Genomic DNA, 21,918 nt, shown 5'->3' on the forward strand with positions numbered 1-21,918 from the left:
GCGGATGTGTGCACGCTCTCATGGGTGTGTGTGGCAACTGTAAACATCTGTTTGCATGGAGCGTGCCTGGGGGGCACTCCGTGGGCATGCATGTTTCCACGCAGATGGTTTGTTGCATGGGTTGAACACGTTTGGTTTATCTGTAGTCGTCTGGGAGGAGTGATGTGTATCTGTGGATGGGCATGTGGGTGCCAGGCCTACGTGCACACTTGTGTATGTCTGCTGTGGGCTGACATTCGTCTATAGGCTGGTATGTTCAAGGGAGGCTCAGGGATTGGCAAAGGAGGTACTCCGGGATGGGGCTCTGGGAGGCGGAGGAGGGTTTCTGCTGCTGGTACCCCACGTGCCCACACCACAGGACCCATGCTGTGGCCGGGGGATGTCTGTGTGGATCTCAGGGACTCAGGGCTTGGGCATGAGCCTCATCCAGGATCTCAGGTCGGGGGCAGGGGGGAGGGGGGCGGGAGGGGGCTGGGTTGAGGAGGACCCTGCTCCCCAGTCCTGGCGCCGTCCTGCCCACCTCCTTTTGCCCCCCACACCCGCCTGGCCTGTCCAGCCACATAAAGCCTTCTTTATGCCAGGCGGGTGGCCGGGAGTCCCAGAGGGTGGCTGGGGGAGGAGAGGAGGAAGTTGCACACGCGGCCAGGGAACATCTGGAAGCATTCGAGGGAGGCCCCGCCACCACCCGCCCTGCGCTCTGGGGTTGGACTCTAGGTAGGAGCGGCCTCCTCCCCCCACTCCTCCCTTCCTGCTGGCCAGCCCCCTCCCCAGGCCCCTCCTTCCCAGCCACAGCTCCCGCTCACCCCTGCCACGTCAAAGGAGGCAGAAGGGGAGTCGGGAGCAGAGAGGGGACCACGGGCTGGCTGGGCTGGGGCTGGGGGCCTTGGATCTCCAGGACATGGGGCCGAAGCTCCCACCCGACGGACAGACACTGCTGCCTGGATGGACCAGAGGACACCTCCACTCCGTCTACCCAGTGTTTAGACTATCTGTTCAGGACTCCCAAATTGTACAGTAGTCTGCACATTGGTTAGGCTGGGCTGGGTTAGACCCTCGGCGCCGCCGCTGGAGAGCTGGACCGACCCCCACCCGCCATCCCAGAACCGGAACCTGGAGATGGGGCAGGGGGCTGGGGGTGGGGGCACGGGGGGGGTGCTGGGAGGAGGTGCAGAGGGAAAAGGGGCACCCTGCTGTTGAGACGGGATGGGGGTGCTGATGGGCGGCGGAGGAAGTCTGAGAAGATGGGGGGTGGCAATGAGGACTGGGGATATGGGCAGCCGCCTGTCTGCCCAGAGGGCCACCCAAGTCCCAAAGACCAGAGGGCTGGCGGCTAGGGAGAGAGGGGGCCAGATCATCCTCCCTGCAGCCCAGACCACCTCCATGTCCGCAAGCTGGTAGTGCAAAAATCCACTCACATCTGACACACACACACACACACACACACACACACACACAAACACAACAACTTGACATGCACACCCGCACAACTCAGACACATACATTCCCACACCCAAACCCAAGTCACACATTCGTGCCCCAAGCACACTCGCACATCTCGGGGGCTCACACACGCACCCTCACAGTGGAACACTGGCTCTCTCCCATCCTTCCATCTCGAGCACATACATATTCTCAGACGTTCCACGTGCACATTCTCCTTCCTCAAGCCCATTTGCCACACACATACCCCTTCATTTCCACACCGGGCACAGGCACACGCCTGAGAGTCGTACCTCAGGCGCACACAGTCTTCCCCCAACCACACCTGGACGCCTATGCCCCAAACACTCTCCTCCAACGCCCCCCCAACACCACCCATCAGCCTCACACCCCACCTCCCGGCACTCACTGCCTACCCCCACCGCGCCCCACACACGACCCGACTCAAATGTACACACAGAGCTCAAAAAGACCCCGCCACACGAGGATGGGGCCCCTCTTGGATACATTTCCCTGCAGCGTAGCCCTCAGCCCCAGGTCACACTGTCCCCTGGCCCAACATATAACGACCCTCACATAAGAGCATCAGGAGTTCTGGGGCCAGCAGTCAGCACCCCCAGCCCATGAGGGGTCTAGGCAGCCTGCCTGAGCGACAGAGCAGGAAGCAATCCCCCCGCCCGTGTCACGCCACCTCACACTCCATCCTTCCAGGGGCCCCATGGTCGGGGAGAGGCCAGGGTTGGGGTAATGAGGTCCAGATGACTTGGCGCCCCCGCCAGTGACGATGGAGGGCCCAGCCCAAGATGGGGAGGCGGGGGAGCCTTCCCCGGGGCAACTTGGAGGGGGCGGGGATCGAGGAGGGAGCTCAGAGACCAAAATCACAGCCCCCCACCCCAGCCCCACTTCCCCACTGGAGCGCCCTCTCCTCCAAAAGCTTCCTCAGGAAGAAGGTCCCCTCCCCCACTCTGTGGCCAGCTGGAGTTCATTACCACAAGTCCCCCCCCACCCCAAGCCCTCCCTATTCTCTCTGGTCACCTCTGGAATCCAGATGTGGAAGCCAAATAGACTCATTCTTAAAGGAGACCGGCAGTGAGGGAGGGAGGTAGCAGGGGTTCTGCGTGCCCCTGTGCGCAGGGGGGGGGGTCTTGTGCGGAGCCTCTGCAGGACCCCATCACTCCCGGCCCCTTGGCCTGGAGGCACCTGGGGCGCCTCCCTTGCATCGCTGGGGTCTGGAGGACTGGGGTGCAGGGGTTAACAGGGTGTCTGGCAGCTGGATATGTGTGTGTCATAGGCCTGTGGGGGCCACGGGGGAGGCGGCACACCCTGGAGCCGGAAAACAGGAAGGCCACAGGGCTGGCGGGGTCAGGGAGGGGCGCCCAGCACCCCTGCCCACCCTCTCCAGGGCGCTCGGCCCCAGGCTCCCCGCTCCTGCCATAACACCTTCTCTGTCCAACCTGGATGAGCTCCCAGGATTGCCTGCCTCTGATCCTTGCAGCCCACTTCCACCCAAGGGTCTTTGATGTGATTTAAGAAAAGCCCTGTTTGTTGGGTGACCCGGTCTACTCCAGGCCCTGGGTAGTGTCTGAGCCTGACTCTGGCCACCAGCCAAACCCCTTGATGACCAGCGGCCCGTTACTCACCTCATCATCCTTGTACCAGGACAGATTCTCAGCGGTCAGCACAAACCAGTACTCTTTGGAGCCCCCCTTCATGATGCCAATATTGTTGATGGTCAGCCAGCCCTTCCGGATGACCTGGAGGGTGAGAGGGCAGGAGGTCAGTGGGAAGAGACCAGGACTCCCTGTGGAGGATGGGGTAGGCAGAGAGAGGCACTCAAAAGCCCACCCCTCCTCTAGCTCTTGGAGGTCTGGCCGGGCAGGGAGGGTGCGGGCCAGACCTGCTGTGGTTTGAACCACAAGTGAATAGACTGGAAGATGGAGGAAGGCAGAGGTCAGCTCAGGGTAAACAGCCTTCTGACAGTCAGAGCCATCTGAGGAGAGGACTGGTAGCCTTGGTAGGGGATGAGCTCCCCACCACTAAAAGTGTGCAAGCAGAGTTTAGGGGGCCCACTGGGCCAGACAATTCTGAATGTCTTTGCAGCTTAAGATCCACCTTATTCTAAGACTTGTTTCTGACTTCAAGGACTTTGTACGTGCCACTGCTGTCTCTGCCTAGAAAGCACTTCCCTCCTGTCTGTCTGCCAAATTCCTCCTCACCCTCTGGGTGTCAGCTCAGAAGTCCCATTCTCAGGCAGGCCCTCCCTGGCCTCCAGGATAAGTCAGGACCCCCATTATCCTCTTATAGTCTTTTATCACTCCTTTAAGTCTTCTTCTATGACAAAGGCTGAGATTTCAAAATTGTGTGTGTGTTTATGTGTGTGTGTGTGTGTGTGTGTGTGTGTGAGAGAGAGAGAGACAGAGAGAGAGAGGGAAGATTATCTGCTGATGTCAGCCTGTCTTGCTAAATTATGAACTCTCTTGCTCACTGGTATATCCCAGCACCTTGCAGTGTGCTTGGCAGACAGTAAGTAATCAATAAATATTTGTGGCATGAACACATGAATGCTAGGGCAGTAGGGTTTTAAGGGTCTTTGGCCCCAGGGCCTGGACAGGAGTAGGGTGGTAGGAAGTGGGAGCAGGGTGAAGGGCTGAGCATGAATTGAACAGGCCCCTTCTTCCCTGGGGAGCCCAGAGTAACAGTCAAAGGTCTGTTTTCACAGCAGGATGCAGCTGTCCCCAAGAGCATCCTGAGCCATCACTATAGACAGGGCCTGTAGATTCTACTCCAAGGGCAAGGCCACTAACTAGACCCCTGTGGTGGGCCATTCAGAAAGAACTCCCTCCCCCAGCCCTGACCTCCCTGGCTCCTCTGAGCATCCAGAGAAGAGCCAAGGAGCCTGGGGAAAGCCCTCTGCGGTCAGGCCTGCTTCTGAGGACCTCGAACCACACCCTCCTCCCGGCACCCTCCTTGACCCTCTGGTTTCCCCCAGAACCTTGCAGAGAACCCAAGTAACATAGTGGATCAGGAGCTGAGTAGCGGCCTTCACCGTTCACAGAAACACGATAGCCAGGTGCCCCATGGTCCCTCTTCCGCCCTGTCCAGGTCCAGGGAGGATCCCCAGTGTGTTGTCACTGTCTTTGGAACTGAATCCAAATGCCAGGCCCTGGCACTCCACGCCCCAGGAACTGATCAGCAGACCGTGTCCCGCTACTCCCTGCTCTGACTGGCAGCCTTTGTCCTCCCTTGGCCACCCCCCGCTCTGCCAAACCCCCTTCCACAGCCTCTGCACCAGGAACTGCCTGCCCCTCCAACTCCCACCCTGCCTGGGTCCTGACTGCAGGCTCAGGTGTCCAGGGGTCAGGACCGGAGTCTGACTCCTGTCCAGGGCCAGCCCAGCGTAGGCACCACCGAGTGTTTGCTGAACTGAATTGCCCTGGGATATTACACTCATTAATGCCTTTGTTCTATTGAGTACCTACTGTGTGCTAGGCACTGGGCTGTAGGGCTGAGAATTTGCTGATGGACAAGAGAGACCCAGCCCTTCCCCTCATGGGGTTTGAGAAGGAAATAAGTATGAAGCCAATAATCACACAAACACCTAGATTGTTACAAAGAAACTACGGCCTCTGGAAAACTCCGGGCTATGACTCCTGTGTACAGGTCGGGGGGAGAAGTGGTGTTCCATCAGAGATCTGAAGGACAGAATGGGCGAGGAGGGACTTGTCTCTTGACACTCATTCATCTCTTTACTCCACTCTCTGGTAGGGATAGCTACCATCCATCCATCCATCCATCCATCCATCCATCCATCCATCCATCCATTCAACAGACATTTGAGGAGCACCTACTGAGTGCCAGGCCCCTCCCAGCCATTCTCACCCACCCAGCCCACATGGTCTACCTCTGCCTGAAGTAGATGCTAAGCTCATGTGCGCTGATGGACAGCTTGATGGGACTCTGTGAATGGCTAGGCCTTGCCTCTGGACTGAGAGCACATGTGGACACCCATGTGTTGGTGTGTGCAAGCAGCTCAAGCCAAAGAGTGCCCTTTTGCCCCCTTTGCATCCCGCTGTAAATGGGCCCCCTCCTCCCCTTCACTACGTAAGCCAAAGAGCCCCAGTCCTGGTACTCACCAGAATCTCATCCTGCAAAGAGGTAACCATAGCAACCACGAGAAGCATCGGGAGAGAGGAGAGAGGGTTACTGAGGCAGAGTGGGAGGCTTGTGGCTGGCAGCTGACAGGCTCCCTGGCCCCCGTGGGACCCTTCCCCTTGGGGGAGGGGGCTCTCAGAGCTTGGCGTCCATCCGGCACCCTCCATCCCTCCGGCTGGGGCACTGGGGTTCACTCACCTGGTTCCCTGAAGCCTTCTTCTTGTTCATCTGGTTGCTCCTCTGCTGAGCACTAATAGGGAGAGAGGGAAGAGTCTCAGAATTTCTTCTCTCAAGAGGCCTAGCTTCAATGCCACTACTCAGTGGGCACCAGACCCAGAAGGTTGACCCAGCAGGCCTGGGTCCTACACCCACACACACACACACACTCACAGGAGATGTCACCTTCTCTGCCTAGGGAGCACTCACTTGGCAAAGCCTATGAAGTCCTCATGATTGGTATTCATGTAAGCCAGCTCAATATCGATGAGAAGCATGACCTTCGAGGATACACAGGTCAGCAGGCAAGTGGAAAAAATATGGCAGGGTTTTAAAATGCATGAAAGGCTGGAAGAAATATACTTATAGCACATATAGAACCCAGAATAAATCAATCAGTGCATCAAAAATAGTATCCATAACAAACAAAGACTTCCTACAAGTCAGTAAGTGAAAGACAGACAAGCAAATCAAAAGAGCCAGAGAACTCTTGAATGAATGGGCAATTCACAGAGGAAATGCATATAATCAATAAGGCTATGTAAAAATGCTCACCCTCATTAATAAAGAAATCTAAGGTAAAACAATGAGATCCTTTTATAACCCATCAAATTAATAATAAATATTGGTAATGACCAGTGTGGGCACAACTGTGAGAAGACGGATTCTCATATACTGTTGGTGGAAGTGCAAGTTAGGATCACCTTCTTGGAGGGTAATTTGGCAACATTTAACAATATTAAAATGCACATATTCATTTCTAGAACTATATATATACATATATATGTCTCTTAGATAAACTCACCAAGTGAACAAAGATATATGTATACCAGGGTGTTCAGTGTGGTGTAGTTTGTAATGGAGAAAAATTGGAAACAAGCCAATGGCCATCAGAAGGTGAAATAAATTATGGCCTCCTCTGAACAATAAATCACTCTACAGTTATTGAAAAGAATGAGGACAATTTCTAGGTTCTGGCACTGGAAGATCCCCTTTGCAAATGAGGAAGAGTGATGAGATTCTTAACCGAGTCATGACCAGAGGAACATGACTGATGCACACTACCAGGTTTAGACCCAAACCCCACTGCTCCGCATAATAAGCCTGTGTTCACTGAGCCTCAAGTTCCACAGATGAAGTGTGTCTGCCTCCTAGGAGTGGTGAAGGCACAATGAAATGAGGCAGATCACACGTCTCACACGTAATGGGTGCTCAACAGATGTTAGCTTCTACAATTATCTTTAGAGAAAAAAGGCAAGACACACAGCAGGACTGTGGTTATTGAAGATTAAGATGGAATCTGGAATGTGTATAGGTCTAGGGAAAAAATGCCTAGGGGCACCTGGGTGGCTCAGTTGCTTAAGTGGCTGACTTCAGCTCAGGTCATGATCCCAGGGTCCTGGGATGGAGCCCCACGTCTGGCTCCCCACTGAGCGGGGAGTCTGTTTGTCCCTCTCCCTGTGCCCCTCCCCTCACTTGTGCTCTCTCTCTCTCTCTCTCTCTCTTTTTTTAAAGATTTTATGTATTTATTTGACAGAGAGACAGCGAGAGGAAACACAAGCAGGGGGAGTGGGGGAGGGAGAAGCGGGCTTCCTGCAGAGCAAGGAGCCCGATGCGGGGCTCGATCCCAGAACCCTGGGATCACGACCTGAGCAGAAGGCAGACGCTTAACCTACTGAGCCACCCAGGCGCCCCAATAAGTAAATCTTAAAAAAAATGCTTGGGCCTGGAAGGGAACACACCAAACTGTTAATAACAGTTCTTTTGTGGGAGGAACTGGGGGTAGGGAGTGAATGAAGGAACACTTTACTTGTAATTTAATTACTTCTGTACTGATTGAATATTTTATTATCTGCCACTTTTGTAATTGAAGAGATCAATGAGGTTTCAAAAACACAACATCCAAACAAAGATGTGAATGATTGGGGGACAGCATCATCATGGAGAAGGGGCGTATGAATATGGAGGCTAGGAATCGGGAGCCAGGGGTTGGTACAGACAGAAGGATGACAGAGAGATGGACAAATAAGGAGGACTCGCCTATAAGCCTTGTGCGGGCCCGCGAGGGGGCCTGTTCATCTCTGCTCCTCCCAGCTCAGAGGCGGCATTCAGTGACTATGTTTGTGGATGAATGAATGAATATCTGATAAATGACTAAATAAATTCTATACAGGCAATGGAACATCATTCGGACATTCCTTAAAAAGGAAGGGAATTCAGAAGGGACACCTGCACCCCAATGCTTATAGCAGAAATGTCCACAATAGCCAAACTATGGAAAGAGCCCAGATGTCCGTCAACAGATGAATGGATAAAGAGGATGTGGTATATATTTATATATACAATGGAATACTACTCAGCCATCAAAAAATGAAATCTTGCCATTTGCAACAAGGTGGATGGAACTAGAGGGTATTACGCTGAGTGAAATAAGTCAATCAGAGAAAGACAAGTATCGCGATTTCACTTGTGTGGAATTTAAGAAACAAAACAGAAGAGCACAGGGGAAGGGAGGGAAAAATGAAACAAGAAGAAATCAGAGAGGGAGACAAACCATAAGAGACTCTTAATCTCAGGAAACAAACTGAGGGGGTGGCTGGAGGGGAGGGGGTGGAGGGTGGGCAACTGGGCGATGGGCATTAGGAGGGCACGTGATGTAATGAGCACTGGGTGTTATATAAGACTGATGAATCACTGACCTCTACCTCTGAAACTAACAATATACTATACGTCAGTTAATTGAATTTAAGTAATTTTTTTTTAAAAAGGAAGGGAATTCTCGGGGGCGCCTGGGTGGCTCAGTTGGTTGAGCAATCTGCCTTCGGCTCAGGTCATGATCCCAGGGTCCTGGGATCGAGCCCCACATCGGGCTCCTGGCTCGGCAGGGAGCCTGCTTCTCCCTCTGGTCCTCTCCCCTCTCATGCTGTTTCTCTCTCACTCGCTCTCTAATAAATAAATAAATAAATAAATAAAATCTTTAAAATAAAAAAAAAAAAGGAAGGGAATTCTCACACCTGGTATAGATGGACCTTGAGAAAATTATGCAAGTGAAATACGCCAGACACAAAAGGACAATTGCTGTAAGCTTCCAGGTATATGAGATCCCTAGAGTTGTTAAATTCACAGAAACACAAAGGAGAATGGTGGTTGCCAGGGGGTGGGGGGAGGCAGGGGCTGGGGAGTCACTGTTTAATGGCACAGAGCTGCGTTTGGGGAAGATGAAAAGGTTCTGGAGAGACGGATGGGAGTGTGATGGTCACACAACAGAGTGAATGGGCTTCACGCCACCGAACCACACACCGAAAGGTGGTGAAAATGGCAAATTGTATGTTATATATATTTGACCGCAATAAAAAAGTTAGAGAAGCAGAGAGTATGAGGCGAGAAGGTGTAAGGGAGCCTGAGGCAAGAGGCAAAATGGGAAGGGTGGGGCAGGAGGGAAGCAGCGTGCGGTGGGCTCACCTGCTCCTTGGTGCGACCCTCGCGCTCCCGGATGTGGGTGGTCACGATGCGCTCCATCTCCTCCCGCAGCCGGGGGTACTGCTGGAGCTAAGGAGGGGCGGGAGGGGAGAGAGCCACGTACACAGGGGGCACCGGCGGGGAGCACCCCCACCCCACCAGAATCCGGGGATCCAGGAGCGTGCGGCGGCAGGACACACAGAAGGCCCGAGATGAGGGGAAGAGAGGCCCGGGGTCCCAGGAAGCTGAAGGCACCAAGCCACGGCCACCCTTTCCCCCAAGTGTGGGTTCCAAATGGCAATTCAAGGGTCTTTCCAGTTCCAGGCCCTCTTCTTCGCTGGCCTACCCGGTCAACTTCGGGGGGACGGCCGTTCCCATGGGCAGAAATGCCCCAGGGCTCAGCCTGCCCCGCCCCCTTGGTCGCAGCCATCTTGGAAACAGACTATTCGTTGGAGGCCTCTTTTTGGGGAGCCGTTAGCTCCCAAAGCTTTCGCTGACCCCCAGGGCTACCCCTTGTCCTCCCAAAGGCTTGGAGGGACAGTCAGGTGGGGAATCAGGCAGACAACAGCCTCGAGATTCCTATCCAGGAAGAATCTGGGGAGGGCAGGGCCCGAGGTGCCAGTTGGCCTCCTGAGTCAGGCTGAGGGAGGGGGCAGGGGGAAACCAGCAGGCACATACAGGACATGCAGGAGCCCCAGGCAAGGCATGCGAGGGCACGGGGTGGGGGGCATGCGGAGTGGGGTGCCAGCAGCATGAGCAGTACCCCGCGGGGGCCTGGCTGGGCCCCGGGCCTTCTTGGTAGAATCCACCCAGTTTTGCCTCCCTTTGCATGCCCCGGCCTGGCACCATCATCCCCAGCAGCATCTGCCCAGCCAACTTGTCTCTACCCCACTCCTTTGGGGTGGGAGCTCACCAGTACCCATTTCCCTCCAGTTTTTATCAACTGAGGCAGAAACCCTCCTCCCTCTGCCTGTGAACTCTGCCCTCATCTCAGCCAGGCTCTGGACAAAGCCCACATCGCTTCATTCTCCTGCAGGACTGTTGGATGCCACCTCCTCCAGGAAGCCTGCCCTGACCACCCCCAAGAGCTAGGTTAGGGGCCTCTCCGTGCCCCCCCCCCCCACAACTGGATTGTCATTGCCCTGAAGACAGTGGCAGGTCAGGCACACGGCTTCGGCTCAGAGAGGGCAGGTTGAAGGAATGAGAGAATGAATGAAGAATGGATGTCTTCGCCCCCCTTGCCAGGGTGAGTGGACACCAGCCCCTCTGGCTCATGAACCAGCTCCTCCTCGGGGAGGGGGCCTCGCTGAGCTGACGATGGGGAGCCCACCCACAGGAACTTCGAGTCCTGCTGGCCTGCCCTCCCCACTTGGTGGTCACATGGGACCCAGGTCGGGCAAATCTTGAACCAGTCCTGTCACTCTTCCCATGCCTGGGTCAGGCCCCTCAGGTGAATCCCCCTACGTGGGAAGAGACCTGCAGGTTAGCGTGCCCGGGTCACAGGTAGTGATCCTGAGGGCAAGATGGAGGCCAAGGGGATGGGGCAGGGGGCATGGGGAGAGGCAGGAGGATGGGGAAGAAAGTGGCACCCTGGATGCCCAGGAGAGGTAGACGTGAGAGATGTGAGCCCCCGCCCCCCCGTGCCCCCGACCATCCCGTGGATATGCCAAGGCGTGGCTGATGTGGCCAAGCACAGGGGACCTGGGGGAGAGGTAGCCTGAGACCGAGGCTTCCAAACAAACACTGGCTAGACGGGCCTGGTGGACCCGCTACCCCATGAAGCCCAAGGAGGGGCTCCACTGCTCCTTGAAGTCTCCAACTTGGGGTAGAGATTTGGGACTGAGTCACCTCCTCTGAGGCCTCCTCTGAGGTGGTCCCAAGTGCTTCCTCCCAGGGCAGGGCTGTGGCAGGGGTGTGTGTGTGGGGGGGAGGTGGGCAAGGAGGGAAGGGGGAGCAGTTTGCCAAACAGCATGACCAATTCTCCCACTAACCGCCTGGATGTTACATTTGTCAGGTTTTCCACGTGTCACACATGACAAGGCAGCCTCAGCCTCTTTGAGAAGTTCTGTTCCCTTTGAGCATCTTTTTCCATTCTGGCTGTCTCTGAGCCTTTCCAGGACTTTTAGCCAGTTTTTAAAATGGAACATTTCTTTCTCAGTCCTTGGCTGAGTGGGGCGGTCAGCTTGGAGCCCATGAGTGAGTGGCCAAGGACGCAGGCCCGGGAGCCACATGACTCTTGTTTCAAAGCCAGCCCCTGCCCTGCCGACTCTCCTTAGGAAAGTAACTGCAACCTCTCTGAGCCTCGGTTTCTCCATGTGGAAAATGGGCCAGTAACAGCACTTTCCCTCTCAGGGTCCTTGGGAGGATTGAGCAGTACATCCCATGGGCGACATTAAACTCCAGATTTCATCCAGAGAGGAAAGTTGTAATCCAGCAGGCCTGGGAAGTGTTAGAATTGACTATTTAGAAACCTCTGGCAGGGGTGCCTTGCTAACCTTAGAAGACTTGCGGGGGGGGGGAATAAAGAAGATGGGTGAATTTTGCCATGTAAAGAAACAAAATCACTACTCATTAAATACATCAAAAGGCAACATTATTTTTTAGAAATAATTTATAAGCTTTCCTTTTTAAAGTTTTTGGTATCAATATTCCTGCTGACAAAAATCTACAGACTCACTGTAAGACTAAAATTTGCAAAGTGGAAATGGAAAAATTCCTATTTTTCTTGCCCTCTCTTAACATAATGGTTAGCAATTTGATGACTATGCCTTTGGAATTTTCTTGTTTACATATATTATTTCCTCCCCCAATACTATATTATCTTCTGAAACCTGCTTTTTTCCCCACAGTACATTGTGGAGGGACATGTGAATGGAAATAAATATGCCTTGCCCTTTTAATAGCTATTGTCTGCCATTGACCGCATGATACCTTACATAATCGATCCCCTCTTGAAGAATATCTGGGTTGCTTCCAAAATCTTACCATTTACGATAATTACTGCTTTCCTTTGGAATGCAATTCAGCAGACTGTTTCACAGTTTTTAAATGTTTGATTCTAGTAATCAGTTTTCTAGGAATCTATCCTAAGGAAAAAATTCCTAGAGAAAGAAAAATAAACATTTGTATTGGCAAAGGTGTTCAGGGGCACTTGGCTGGCTCAGTTGGTACAGTGTGTGACTCTTGATCTCAGGGTGATGAGTTCAAGCCCCATGTTGGGTGTAGAGATTACTTAAAAAAAAAAAAAGATGTTCATTGCCAGATTATTTATAATATTGAAAAACTGGAGACAACTTAAATGGCCTGGGTGGCGCAATTGGTTAAGTGTTCAACTCTTAGTTTTGGCTCAGGTCCTGATCTCAGGGTTGTGAGCTCGAACCTCACATTGGGCTCCACACTGAGCGTGGAGTTGGCTTGAGATTCTTTCTTTCCCTCTGCCCCGCCCACTCGTGGTCTTTCTCTCTCTAAAATAAATAAATAAATCTTTAAAAAAAAATAAAAAAGAAATGTTCACCAATAGAAAAACTGTTACATAAACCATGATAAATCTATTTAGTAGAATATTATGCAACCACTAAAAAAGGTTTATGTAGACTATGTAACATACCTCCCCAAAATGTGTGTTACTAAAAGAAAAAGCAGGATGCTAATATATTCACAGTGTGACTACCTAACAGGGTAAATAAACCTATGTACAGAAAAAAGATTTGGAGGGGGTGCCCAGGTGGCTCAGTCAGTTAAGCGTCCAACTCGTCCAACTGAGCTTTCGGCTCAGGTCATGGTCTCAGGGTCATGAGATTGAGCCCGGTTGGGCTCTGCACTCAGCTGGGCGTCTGTTTGGGAATTTTTTTCTCTCTCTCCCTCTGCCCCTCCCCCCACTCTCAAAATAAATAAATAAACCTTAGGAAAAAAAGATTTGGAGAAATAAATTGGTAAAAACTTTTTGGAGGGCAATGTTGGAGAAGTGGGGAAGTTACCAAAATTGTGAATGTTCATATACACTGACTGGCCATTGTCTGTCTAGAAATTTGCCCTAAAGAAACAACAGGATACGTACTATAAATACATCTGTAAGGATGGTCACTGCAGCACTGTTTGTAAAAGAAAAAAAAAGTTTGAAACAATCGAAATGTCAATAGGATATTGAATATATAGATCATGGCACATTTCTACAGCAGAATATGATTCAGCAGTTCAAGGGTAGATCTTGTAGTTATGTACAAGCTTCCATTATACACTGCTCAGTAAAAAAGAGTTCCGGAATCAGCGTGTATAGTATGATCCCATTTAGGTTAAAACTGGCGTATATTTGTAATTAGTTAGGAAGCTAATAGTCCTTATTTTTAGGGTTGTACGATTATAGGGACTTGCTTTCTCTGTGCTGTTCGAATATTTTTGTAACAATCGTGTACAATCAGAACAAAATCAATACTGATAGTTTCAATTTTTCTTTCAAAGGAGTAGACTTGCAAGAAATGTACAAAAGTCTCACTAGTGGCTCCCTGGAAAGGGAAGGTTGTTGCCTTCTTTTTAAGCTTTGGCATTTCCTAAATGTTTAAAATTGAGAAGGTATTAGTTTTATAACGAAAAGCTGAAGTTTAAAATAATTTAGTTATATCTTGTCTTCTTTTGTAAAGAGATTTGAGGCAGCTTAAGATAAACTCGGTGTTTTTTAAAGTTTAACAAAAGTAAGATTGTGTTGCTGAGTATGCCGTGGGACCGTGACTCAGATGTCATGGTAAATACTATGCAATGGGGAGTCCAGCCCAGATTTCACTCCACTTGGAACTGGCCTGGAGTGGATGCTAATTTGCTTACTGTCCACATTAGGCACAAAAGTGGGCAAAGTAAGACAGGATAAGGAAAGGGGCGCACGTGACTAATTATGCACGAGCCATGAAACCCGTGAAACTTATTTGCAACATGAAGTTGAGGCAGAAGTGCCCCCACCGCCCAGCATAGGGAGCTTTTTCAAGTACAGGCAAGGCTGGGCTCTCCCTGAGATTCTGATTCAGCTTGCTGGGCAGGGGCATTTGAATCCTGGAGAGGCTCCCCCAGGCACCTGATTCTCATGAACTCCCCTGGAAAGAACTGCCTTCGGAAGATCTGGCTAAAAATCCTCAGAATGCCCAGAAGTAGACAAATAGGAAGAAGGCATTTAAAAGGTCACAGACCCAAAAGAGGCTGACCCTGTCGAACGCATACGGATTACCATAAAGTGAGTAATCCAATATGCTTTTAGGCAAATTGGTTTTGAGGAACTGGGATAGCTTCCCCCACCCCAGGAGGCCTGGATCCCAGATCTATTTCCTCAGCTTCCCTGAATCTGAATCCCACTCTGCTCTCCTTTTCTGAGACTCAGTTTATTCATTTGTAAAATGGGGATAACATGACCCACTTCTTAGGGTCGTTGGGAGGCTCAAGTCAGTTAACAAAGATGAGCACTTAGCTCAGTGCATGGCACATAATAGGTGCTCAACAAATATCCGCCATCCCCTTATCATCGTCACCATTGTAATTCTTGTTGGTGAAAAGGGGCCGCTGAGGATGCTCGGGTTGGAGCAAAGTCTTCTAGCAGAGATGGGGGCCTAAAAGGATCGTAAGTGTAAGCAGACCCAGGGTTATAAGCTGGCACGAAACCTAAGGGCCCAGAATCACCCAGCCAGCACAGGCATCTGGGTCCACGTGGGTGGCCGAGAGGCTGGCAGGCCTGCTCAGCAGATGGCTCTGCCCACGGGAGTCCATGGCCATGAGGAAGGGACGGCCAGGCCCAGCCCCGCCCTGGCGGCGGTCATACCTTTTCGCTACACTTTCTGATGGTGGTGGTGAGCTCACTGACTACCATATCCACACACTTGATACTGGGCTCTTTGAGCTTCTGCACCTGCTTTTTCACTGTGGCTTCAAAAGCGAGGTCAGGTGTGAAGAGGCCCGTCCTGCACCCGGGGAGGAGGGGGGACGGGAGGTGGAACAGCCGTGGGCAGGTGGGGAATAGAAGGGGAGTGAAAGCCAAGCAGAGCCAGGATTCAGGAGTGGAGGATGGCACAGGCATAGGGGGAGACGGAGAGACACCGACACAGAGAAAGGGAAGAGAACAGAAGACACTGTGAGTGTGGGACCGGCCCTCCCTACCGCCACCCGGGGTCGGCACCTCCCAGGTGCTGCCAAGTATCCCGCAGGGCTCTGTGGGGTACGGGTTGGGGGGCTTCTGAGGGACCAAGCCTCTGCTCTGTACAAGGCCCCTTACTGAGTTCAGCTCCTCTGCCCAGGGCTCCCCCGCCCCCGCCGCGACTCCTCAGCTACACTGAGCCGGCCCTCTCTGTCTTTTCCGATGCTATCTTTGTCACAGCCTTTGGGTCCTCCTAAGGGGCTGACCCAGGCCAGGACCCCACCCACCCATTCTGTTCAATTCAAGGTTTGCCAACACCTCCTGCATTCACTTCATCTTGACTCCAAAGCCTGGCACGATTCCCTACCTCCACCAGGATTGCTGCATCCAGCTGCCCAGGCTGTGCACTGCCCAACTCCAGGGGGCTCCATTTGCATAGACCATGGTGCAGATGATGCCTCCTGGAGTTGCAGTGTAGCTGCCTGACCTCCACTCTCCAGCTCCTGGTTCTACTCCTGCCCTTCCCTTTCTCCTCAAGGGGCATCCTTTGCCTCTCCTCCAAAAGGGTCTGGAGGAATTCAGCTGGGAAAGACAGAAAGAGAGAAGAGGAAAGACAGAAAGAGTGGAAGTGGTGGTAGAGAGGGGCCAGGGCAGCAGTGGGGAGAGGCAAGAAAGGGAGGCTGGGGTGGAATCAAACGAGTACTGGATTTGGAGTCCAAAGCCTTGGCTTCGAGTGGCCGCTCTGCCACCTGCTAGCTTATCTGACCTTGGACAAGTCACTTGATCTCCTAAGCCTCAGTTCTCTTGCTGTGACATGGGTGCCATCCTCCCTGCCCCGCCCTCCTTGGGAGGTTCTGTGAAGCTCAGAGGACGTAACAGATGGAGGAGGACTCTGTCCCTGGAAGGTTGGATGTGGATGGAAGGGTAGGGCAGGGTCCTGAGTGAGATTGGGGTGAGGATGGGGGCGGTGAAAGACAGTGGGGAGTCGGGGTACCTGCGAGACCTGGGTCCTTTGTACCCCTCTGGCCATCCAGACCCCCAGAGCAGCACCCAAGAAGGCCCTGTATCTCACCTGTCTGCAGCGCCAAGGTGTCCCCGTGACCCTTCCCTGGAGCCCCCAAAGGGGACCCCCAAAGCTGGGAGGGGGCTCAGGGTCCCTCCAGGCCGATTCTCCCTGAGCTGGGGGAGCTCTTGCTGGGCTCTCAGGGTGCATAGCCACCATCACACCTGTCTTATCAACGTGTGATCCCTGCGCCTGGGGGCCAGGGAGTGGGTGAGGCCCCCTCAGAGAGACCCCCTGTCTTAGTCTGTGGTGGCCTGCCTTCCCACCCCGCTGAGGTCTGTACATGCTACCGAGGAGGCAGTGGGGGGTGTGGGGAAAGGATCGCCTGGCAGCAGTGCAGGATGGGGGCAGAGGTGGGGGGGGCTGGCCCGGGCCACCGGGTTACCTTCTTGGTGCACTGTCTAACCGTGCTGATTAGCTCCGAGATAACCATGTCCACACACTTGAGACACGGTTCTCGGATCTTCTTCACCTGCTTTTTCACAATGGTCTCAAAGGCCATGTCTGGGGTAAAGAGCCCCGTTCTGAACGCCCGGAGCGGGAGAAGGGCACAGTGTCATAGGCCAGCTCCTGCCAGGAGTGCCAGGCCAGGGCCCCCCCCCGACCCCCTGAACTCTGCCCTTGGGGTCCTCCCACTCCCTCTCTCTGGGCATCAGTGTCCTCATCTGTAAAACGGGCGGGAGGGATTCTAACGAAGGACTTTCCATTGACGCTCTTTGGGGCAAGACAAGGTCTGCTTGTAATTGTCACGTATGGCCTGCTTCCTCTGAAGATTCTGTTCATACAAAAGGTGCTATGGCCAAACATGGTATGAAAACTGCCAAACTGGGCTCTCTTTAAGAGCCTTTCTGGGAATAAAACATTTTATTTTAAGACCAGAAGAGATTTTTTTTTTTTTTTTTCTGTGTCATGGCCAATGCAGTTATCAGTCTGTAATTTCTATGCCAAACCCTGGAATTGAACCTGTATAAACGCAGGGTCATTTTGGTCTCGTTCACTGCCTGGCACATAGCAGGTGCTTTAAATTTTCTTGTTGAATGAACAGTGTGGATCTGGGTCCCTGAAGGGGGCTAAGCTTTTAAGGAAACATCTTTTTTTCCAGGCCCCCTTCCTGTTCCAAAGGCCGTGGGGTTGGCTAGAAGGAGGGAAGTGATGTGGAATGGGACCCACTTGGGGCTAATGAGACTATGGGAGGGTCTGGAGGGTTGAGAGGCCTTGTCCCATCCTAAAAGGACACAGACCAATACCTAGATGCTCCATCCCAGGCCCTTCCCAGTGGTTTGGCAGCTTTGTGCAGCTACCTGGATAGGACTTGGGGAGGCTGTCTCATCCTGAGGATGGGCAGGGGGCCCAAGCCCAGAGGATGCTTCCCCAGCTACCTATGTCCTGGGCTCTGCCCAGCTGGTCCAGCCTCCAGGCCCTGCTTCCAGGGACAGCAAAGGAAGACAGCAGGTTGCAGGGAGGGGGTGGCCCAGGCCTCCAGTCCACCTCCCCCAGCTCAAGCCTATTTGAGCTGGGAGCCAGAAAGGGTGGAGGGGACTGGGGACCAGGGCTCTTGGTCCTTCCTGAGGGCAGCTCACTTCATCACTCCCTGTGCCTTGGTACCAGACCCTCTGCCTTCCAGGGCTCAGCCCCCTTCCCCGGTCCCAATACGTGCCTAATGCCATGGATATTCTTGATGGCGTAACTGATCTCCCTTCGGAGCTCCTTCTCATCAAATTCCATCTGTGTAGGAGAACAAGAGACAGCTGGTCAGGGCCTTCCTGCTCCTGGAACGCCAAGACAGATGCCCCACTCCCAGGGTTGGGCCCCAGGTCAGCAAAGGTATGTGTGAAAGTCCAAGGCGGAGGGGGAGGGTGGGTAGTCCTAAGCCCCCACCCCCACCCCCGCCCCTGGGGAGACTGTCCTACCTTGACTAGCTCAAAGGGGAAGCGCTCATGGAAGATCCGGTTGATGCGGGCTCCCCCTGACAGTTCATAGGTGTCGATCTGGTCCCCTGAGCCCTCAATGCGCTTCTCAAAGTCCACGGCAAACTGCTGGACCATCCTGGGGGGGTGGAGAGAGTGGGAAGGCGTGAGGGGGCTGCAGCTGCCTCGTGCAGGGAGCCCTGGGTGAGCCCTGTGCTGAGGGGCCGCTGGGTGTTGGGGAGTCAGGAGATGGGGGGTTGTCTCACTGCAGCAGGGCCTTGGTCTTGCGGGCTGGGTCATCAGGCCGGAAGTTCTTGTACTCCTCCACCTCCTTCTCTATGGACAGAAGCTGGCTCTGAAGCTTGTTCCGAAGGCCCGGCAGTGTGTCCCGGATGTGGTTGGTCAGTTGCTGGGGGTGGGGGGGTGGGAGCACAGAATGAGACGGGAGTTAAGGCCATGGTCACAAATACAGATGCCCAGAGGGCCAAGCAGGGGCCAGGATGCCAGGGGACCTGTGGATGCGGTGAGGTTGAAAGAGGTAGAAGGCAGCCATGATCCTGCCCACCACTGCCCTGCCCACGAGAAGCAAAGCTGCTGAGGCCGGGGCCTGGCATACAGTAGGTGTATGAGCTGAATTCATGGATGAATAATGCAATTTTCCCTCCCTTCCTTCCTTCCTCCCTTCCTTCCTTCCTTCATTCCTTCCTTCGATTTTATTTTTACATAATCTCTACGCCCACTGTGGGGCTCAAACTTACAACCCTGAGATCAAGAGTACATGCTTGGGGCACCTGGGTGGCTCAGTCTTTAAGCGTCTGCCTTCAGCTCAGGTCATAATCCCAGGGTCCTGGGATTGAGCCCCGCATCGGGCTCCCTGCTCAGTGGGAAGCCTGCTTCTCCCTCTCCCTCTCCCCCTGCTTGTGTTTCCTCTCTTGCTGTGTCTCTCTCTGTCAAATAAATAAATAAAATCTTAAGAAAAAAAAAGGGTACATGTTCTACCCACTGAGCCAGCCAGGCACCCCACGTAATTTTCAATAGAAACAGAGAGTCTAGATTTGTATCTGAAATTAGCTGAATTTTAGACACCATGAGGGCCAAATGAAATGTGTCTGGGACGGGGATGTCTGGAGGGCTGCTCCCATGTCCCCTCTGTGTTTAGGCCTCCGGTAGGGTGATTCTCAAGTTCGGGGGCTTGCTTTGACTAGGTCCCCATACACAGTATCTCCCTGAAGCTGCACAATGATCTTGTTTTATCACCAACATCACCATTTTACAGATGCAAAAACAGAGGTTCAGAGAGATGGAGTGTCAGGCCTGTGGCGTCCAGAGTCCCCAGTTCTGCCCCTACACCACACTGCCTTCCCCCCTGCCTCCCCTCCATCATCACAAACACGATGAGGACGCCTCTGTGGGCCACCCTCACAAAATATATTTAAATGATTCTGTCCCCATGCTGCTTTCCCCAGGCCTGAGCTCCTACCTGGTTGAGGACCTTCTGCAGGTAGGGTGTGCCCATGCGGTCGGCCAAGTGGCGGTAGGACGGGTGGGAGAGGAAAAACTTGCGTTCAGCAGCCAAGGCGGCCGTGATGTCCTTCTTGCCATCGATGTCCTTCTGGCTCCGGTTCACCACCCCTATGTAGCCTGTGGAAGGGGGTGAAGTCAGGGGCAAGCAGCCCTGACTTCGGGGTGGGCTGAAGGAGAGGGGCAGTGGAGCGTGTCAGGGGAGGAGCCTGCCTACCTCTGCGCAGGGGGAGAAGCTTGTTCTCCAGCACGTCACGGGCATCTGTGCCCTCGTCCATCAGATCCAGCTTGGTGATGACCCCGATGGTACGCTGGCCTGGGGGGCCGGCAGGAGAGGGTCGTCTGCATCTGCACTCACCCTCACACCGAGACCACCAGCGCTCCCGCTGCCACCTGCTCTGCCCATCTCCCTCCCCACACCCTCCTTCAACCCACGGCCTGCCTCCTTTATTCTTCACAGAGTGGCTCCTCCTGGCACTGAAAGAAGAGCCCCAGGGCCTTGCACTTCTGCCGCACTTAGGAACCTACCCTGGGGGTCCACCTCCTTGGCAACCTTGAGAGCATCGGAGTTGGCCAGGTCGGAGTTGGCCGGGGACACAGCCAGGATGAGGCAGTTCTCTTTGGTGACGAACTGCATAAGCATGTCCCGGATCTGGAACTCGATGTCAGGAGGTTGGTCCCCCACCGGGACCTTGGTCATTCCGGGCAGGTCCACCAGTGTCAGGTTCAGCACTGGACAGGGTGGCGAGAGGGCGGGCTCAAGGCGAGGGGCGTGGCCGTGGGCGGGCGGATTAAGGAACAGGGCCCGTTAGAGAGGATCCGCTTGGGAGCTGGCGGCAGGTGGACGGATTAGGGAAACGAGGGGCTAAAGCGGGGACCCGTTAGGGGCGTGGCCGGAGGTGGGCAGAGTCATGGCGGGATGGAGCTTGGGGTTAGGATGGGCAGAGGAGGTGGTCGCTGTGGGGGCGGAGCTAAGCAAGGGGACCAGGAGGCCCGGGACGGGGGCCACGTCTCCTCACCATGCGGCGAGTAGACGCGGAGGTTGATGGGCACCGGCGAGATGCCCTTGTTAGTGCCCGTGACCCGGTCTGTCTCAGCCTCGATCTCCAGGCGCACCTCCTCGAAGTCGGTGAATTTCTTCCCCTTGCAGTGCAGGAATTCGGCATATTCTGCCCCAGAATGGGGTGGGGTGGGGAGGAAAGGTGGAGGGGTAAGCATCTTAACCTGGAACCCACTTGGGTTCCATCTTCCACTGGGAATAGACCCCCATACACCCCCAAACACTGCCTTCTCTCTCCTCCCTCCCCACAACAACGCCATGTCCCCGTTATGCATTTTTATCCCTACTGTCCAGACGGGGAATCCAGGGCCAAAGTCACATAGCAAGCAAGTTCAGCGGCTAGGCCGGACCTCTCCTTGCGGATAGAGTGGGGAGGCTGGAGAGGCTGGTGGGGCTGCTGGTGGATGAGAGCACGTACCTGTGGTGGCATTGACCAGCTGCAGGACCAGGGGGCGTCGGGTGACAATGCCTGACCCTCGGGGCAAGAAGTCCCTGCAATGAGTTGGGAGTGAGCGGAGGGTCAAGGCCTGAATAGGCTCCCTCTGTCCTGGGGGCACCTGTCCTGCCATGGGGAGCCCCAGTGCTCTCCTAAAGTGCCCACCACACCTTAGCCCCGGGGTTTCGTCTCACTGAGGGGAGATGGAAGCCGAGAAAGGTGGAAAGGACTTCCCCCAAGTACCCTGGGTCACAGATTTATGCATGTGAGTTGTCAGCAGACAAGACCCATAACCCCCAGATCTCTCTCAGGGATGCCCTGTGTTGGTTTTGGGCCAAAAAGAAGTCCATGTGCCAACCCAGCCACTGCCATTCAACTGTGGCACGGGGTGCCCAAGTGTCCAGTGGTCACCAAGTGGATCTCAAGAAAACGGAGCTGCACCTTCTCCCCTCCCTTCCGCTGTGGGGGAAGGGCAGCATCTCACTTCCCCTTCCCAGGGGGCCCCATCTGGCTGGGGTTGAGGATGAGGAGGGGTGGGGCGAAGGAGGAGGCAAG

General features: G+C 53.9%; 1 protein-coding gene across 17 annotated transcripts in view; it reads right to left on the bottom strand.

The window, feature by feature from the left end:
* Window positions 1-21,918, bottom strand: part of DNM1 (dynamin 1) — a 44,725-nt gene that overhangs the window by 8,983 nt on the left and 13,824 nt on the right. For 13 of the 17 annotated variants that reach the window (XR_003523710.1, XR_003523712.1, XR_003523709.2 and 10 more), the window contains exons 2-15: window positions 21,346-21,419; window positions 20,887-21,036; window positions 20,396-20,599; window positions 20,085-20,183; window positions 19,827-19,987; window positions 18,613-18,755; window positions 18,350-18,485; window positions 18,097-18,164; window positions 15,065-15,203; window positions 9,271-9,357; window positions 6,019-6,089; window positions 5,791-5,842; window positions 5,574-5,585; window positions 3,081-3,194 (exon numbers count right to left, since the gene is read on the bottom strand). Coding sequence is in view for 11 of the 17 variants with exons in the window: in XM_027615692.2 (XP_027471493.1) it covers window positions 3,081-3,194; window positions 5,574-5,585; window positions 5,791-5,842; window positions 6,019-6,089; window positions 9,271-9,357; window positions 15,065-15,203; window positions 18,097-18,164; window positions 18,350-18,485; window positions 18,613-18,755; window positions 19,827-19,987; window positions 20,085-20,183; window positions 20,396-20,599; window positions 20,887-21,036; window positions 21,346-21,419 (1,510 nt within the window). In the remaining 6 variants the exon portion in view is untranslated. Of the gene's footprint in view, window positions 1-3,080; window positions 3,195-5,573; window positions 5,586-5,790; window positions 5,843-6,018; window positions 6,090-9,270; window positions 9,358-13,324; window positions 13,359-15,064; window positions 15,204-16,824; window positions 16,964-18,096; window positions 18,165-18,349; window positions 18,486-18,612; window positions 18,756-19,826; window positions 19,988-20,084; window positions 20,184-20,395; window positions 20,600-20,886; window positions 21,037-21,345; window positions 21,420-21,918 lie in introns of all 17 variants that reach the window. The other 4 variants (XM_027615693.2, XM_027615691.2, XM_027615698.2 and 1 more) reach the window with 2 other exon arrangements.

This window comes from Zalophus californianus, chromosome 13 (assembly GCF_009762305.2).
Source record: "Zalophus californianus isolate mZalCal1 chromosome 13, mZalCal1.pri.v2, whole genome shotgun sequence".
NCBI lineage: Eukaryota > Metazoa > Chordata > Mammalia > Carnivora > Otariidae > Zalophus > Zalophus californianus.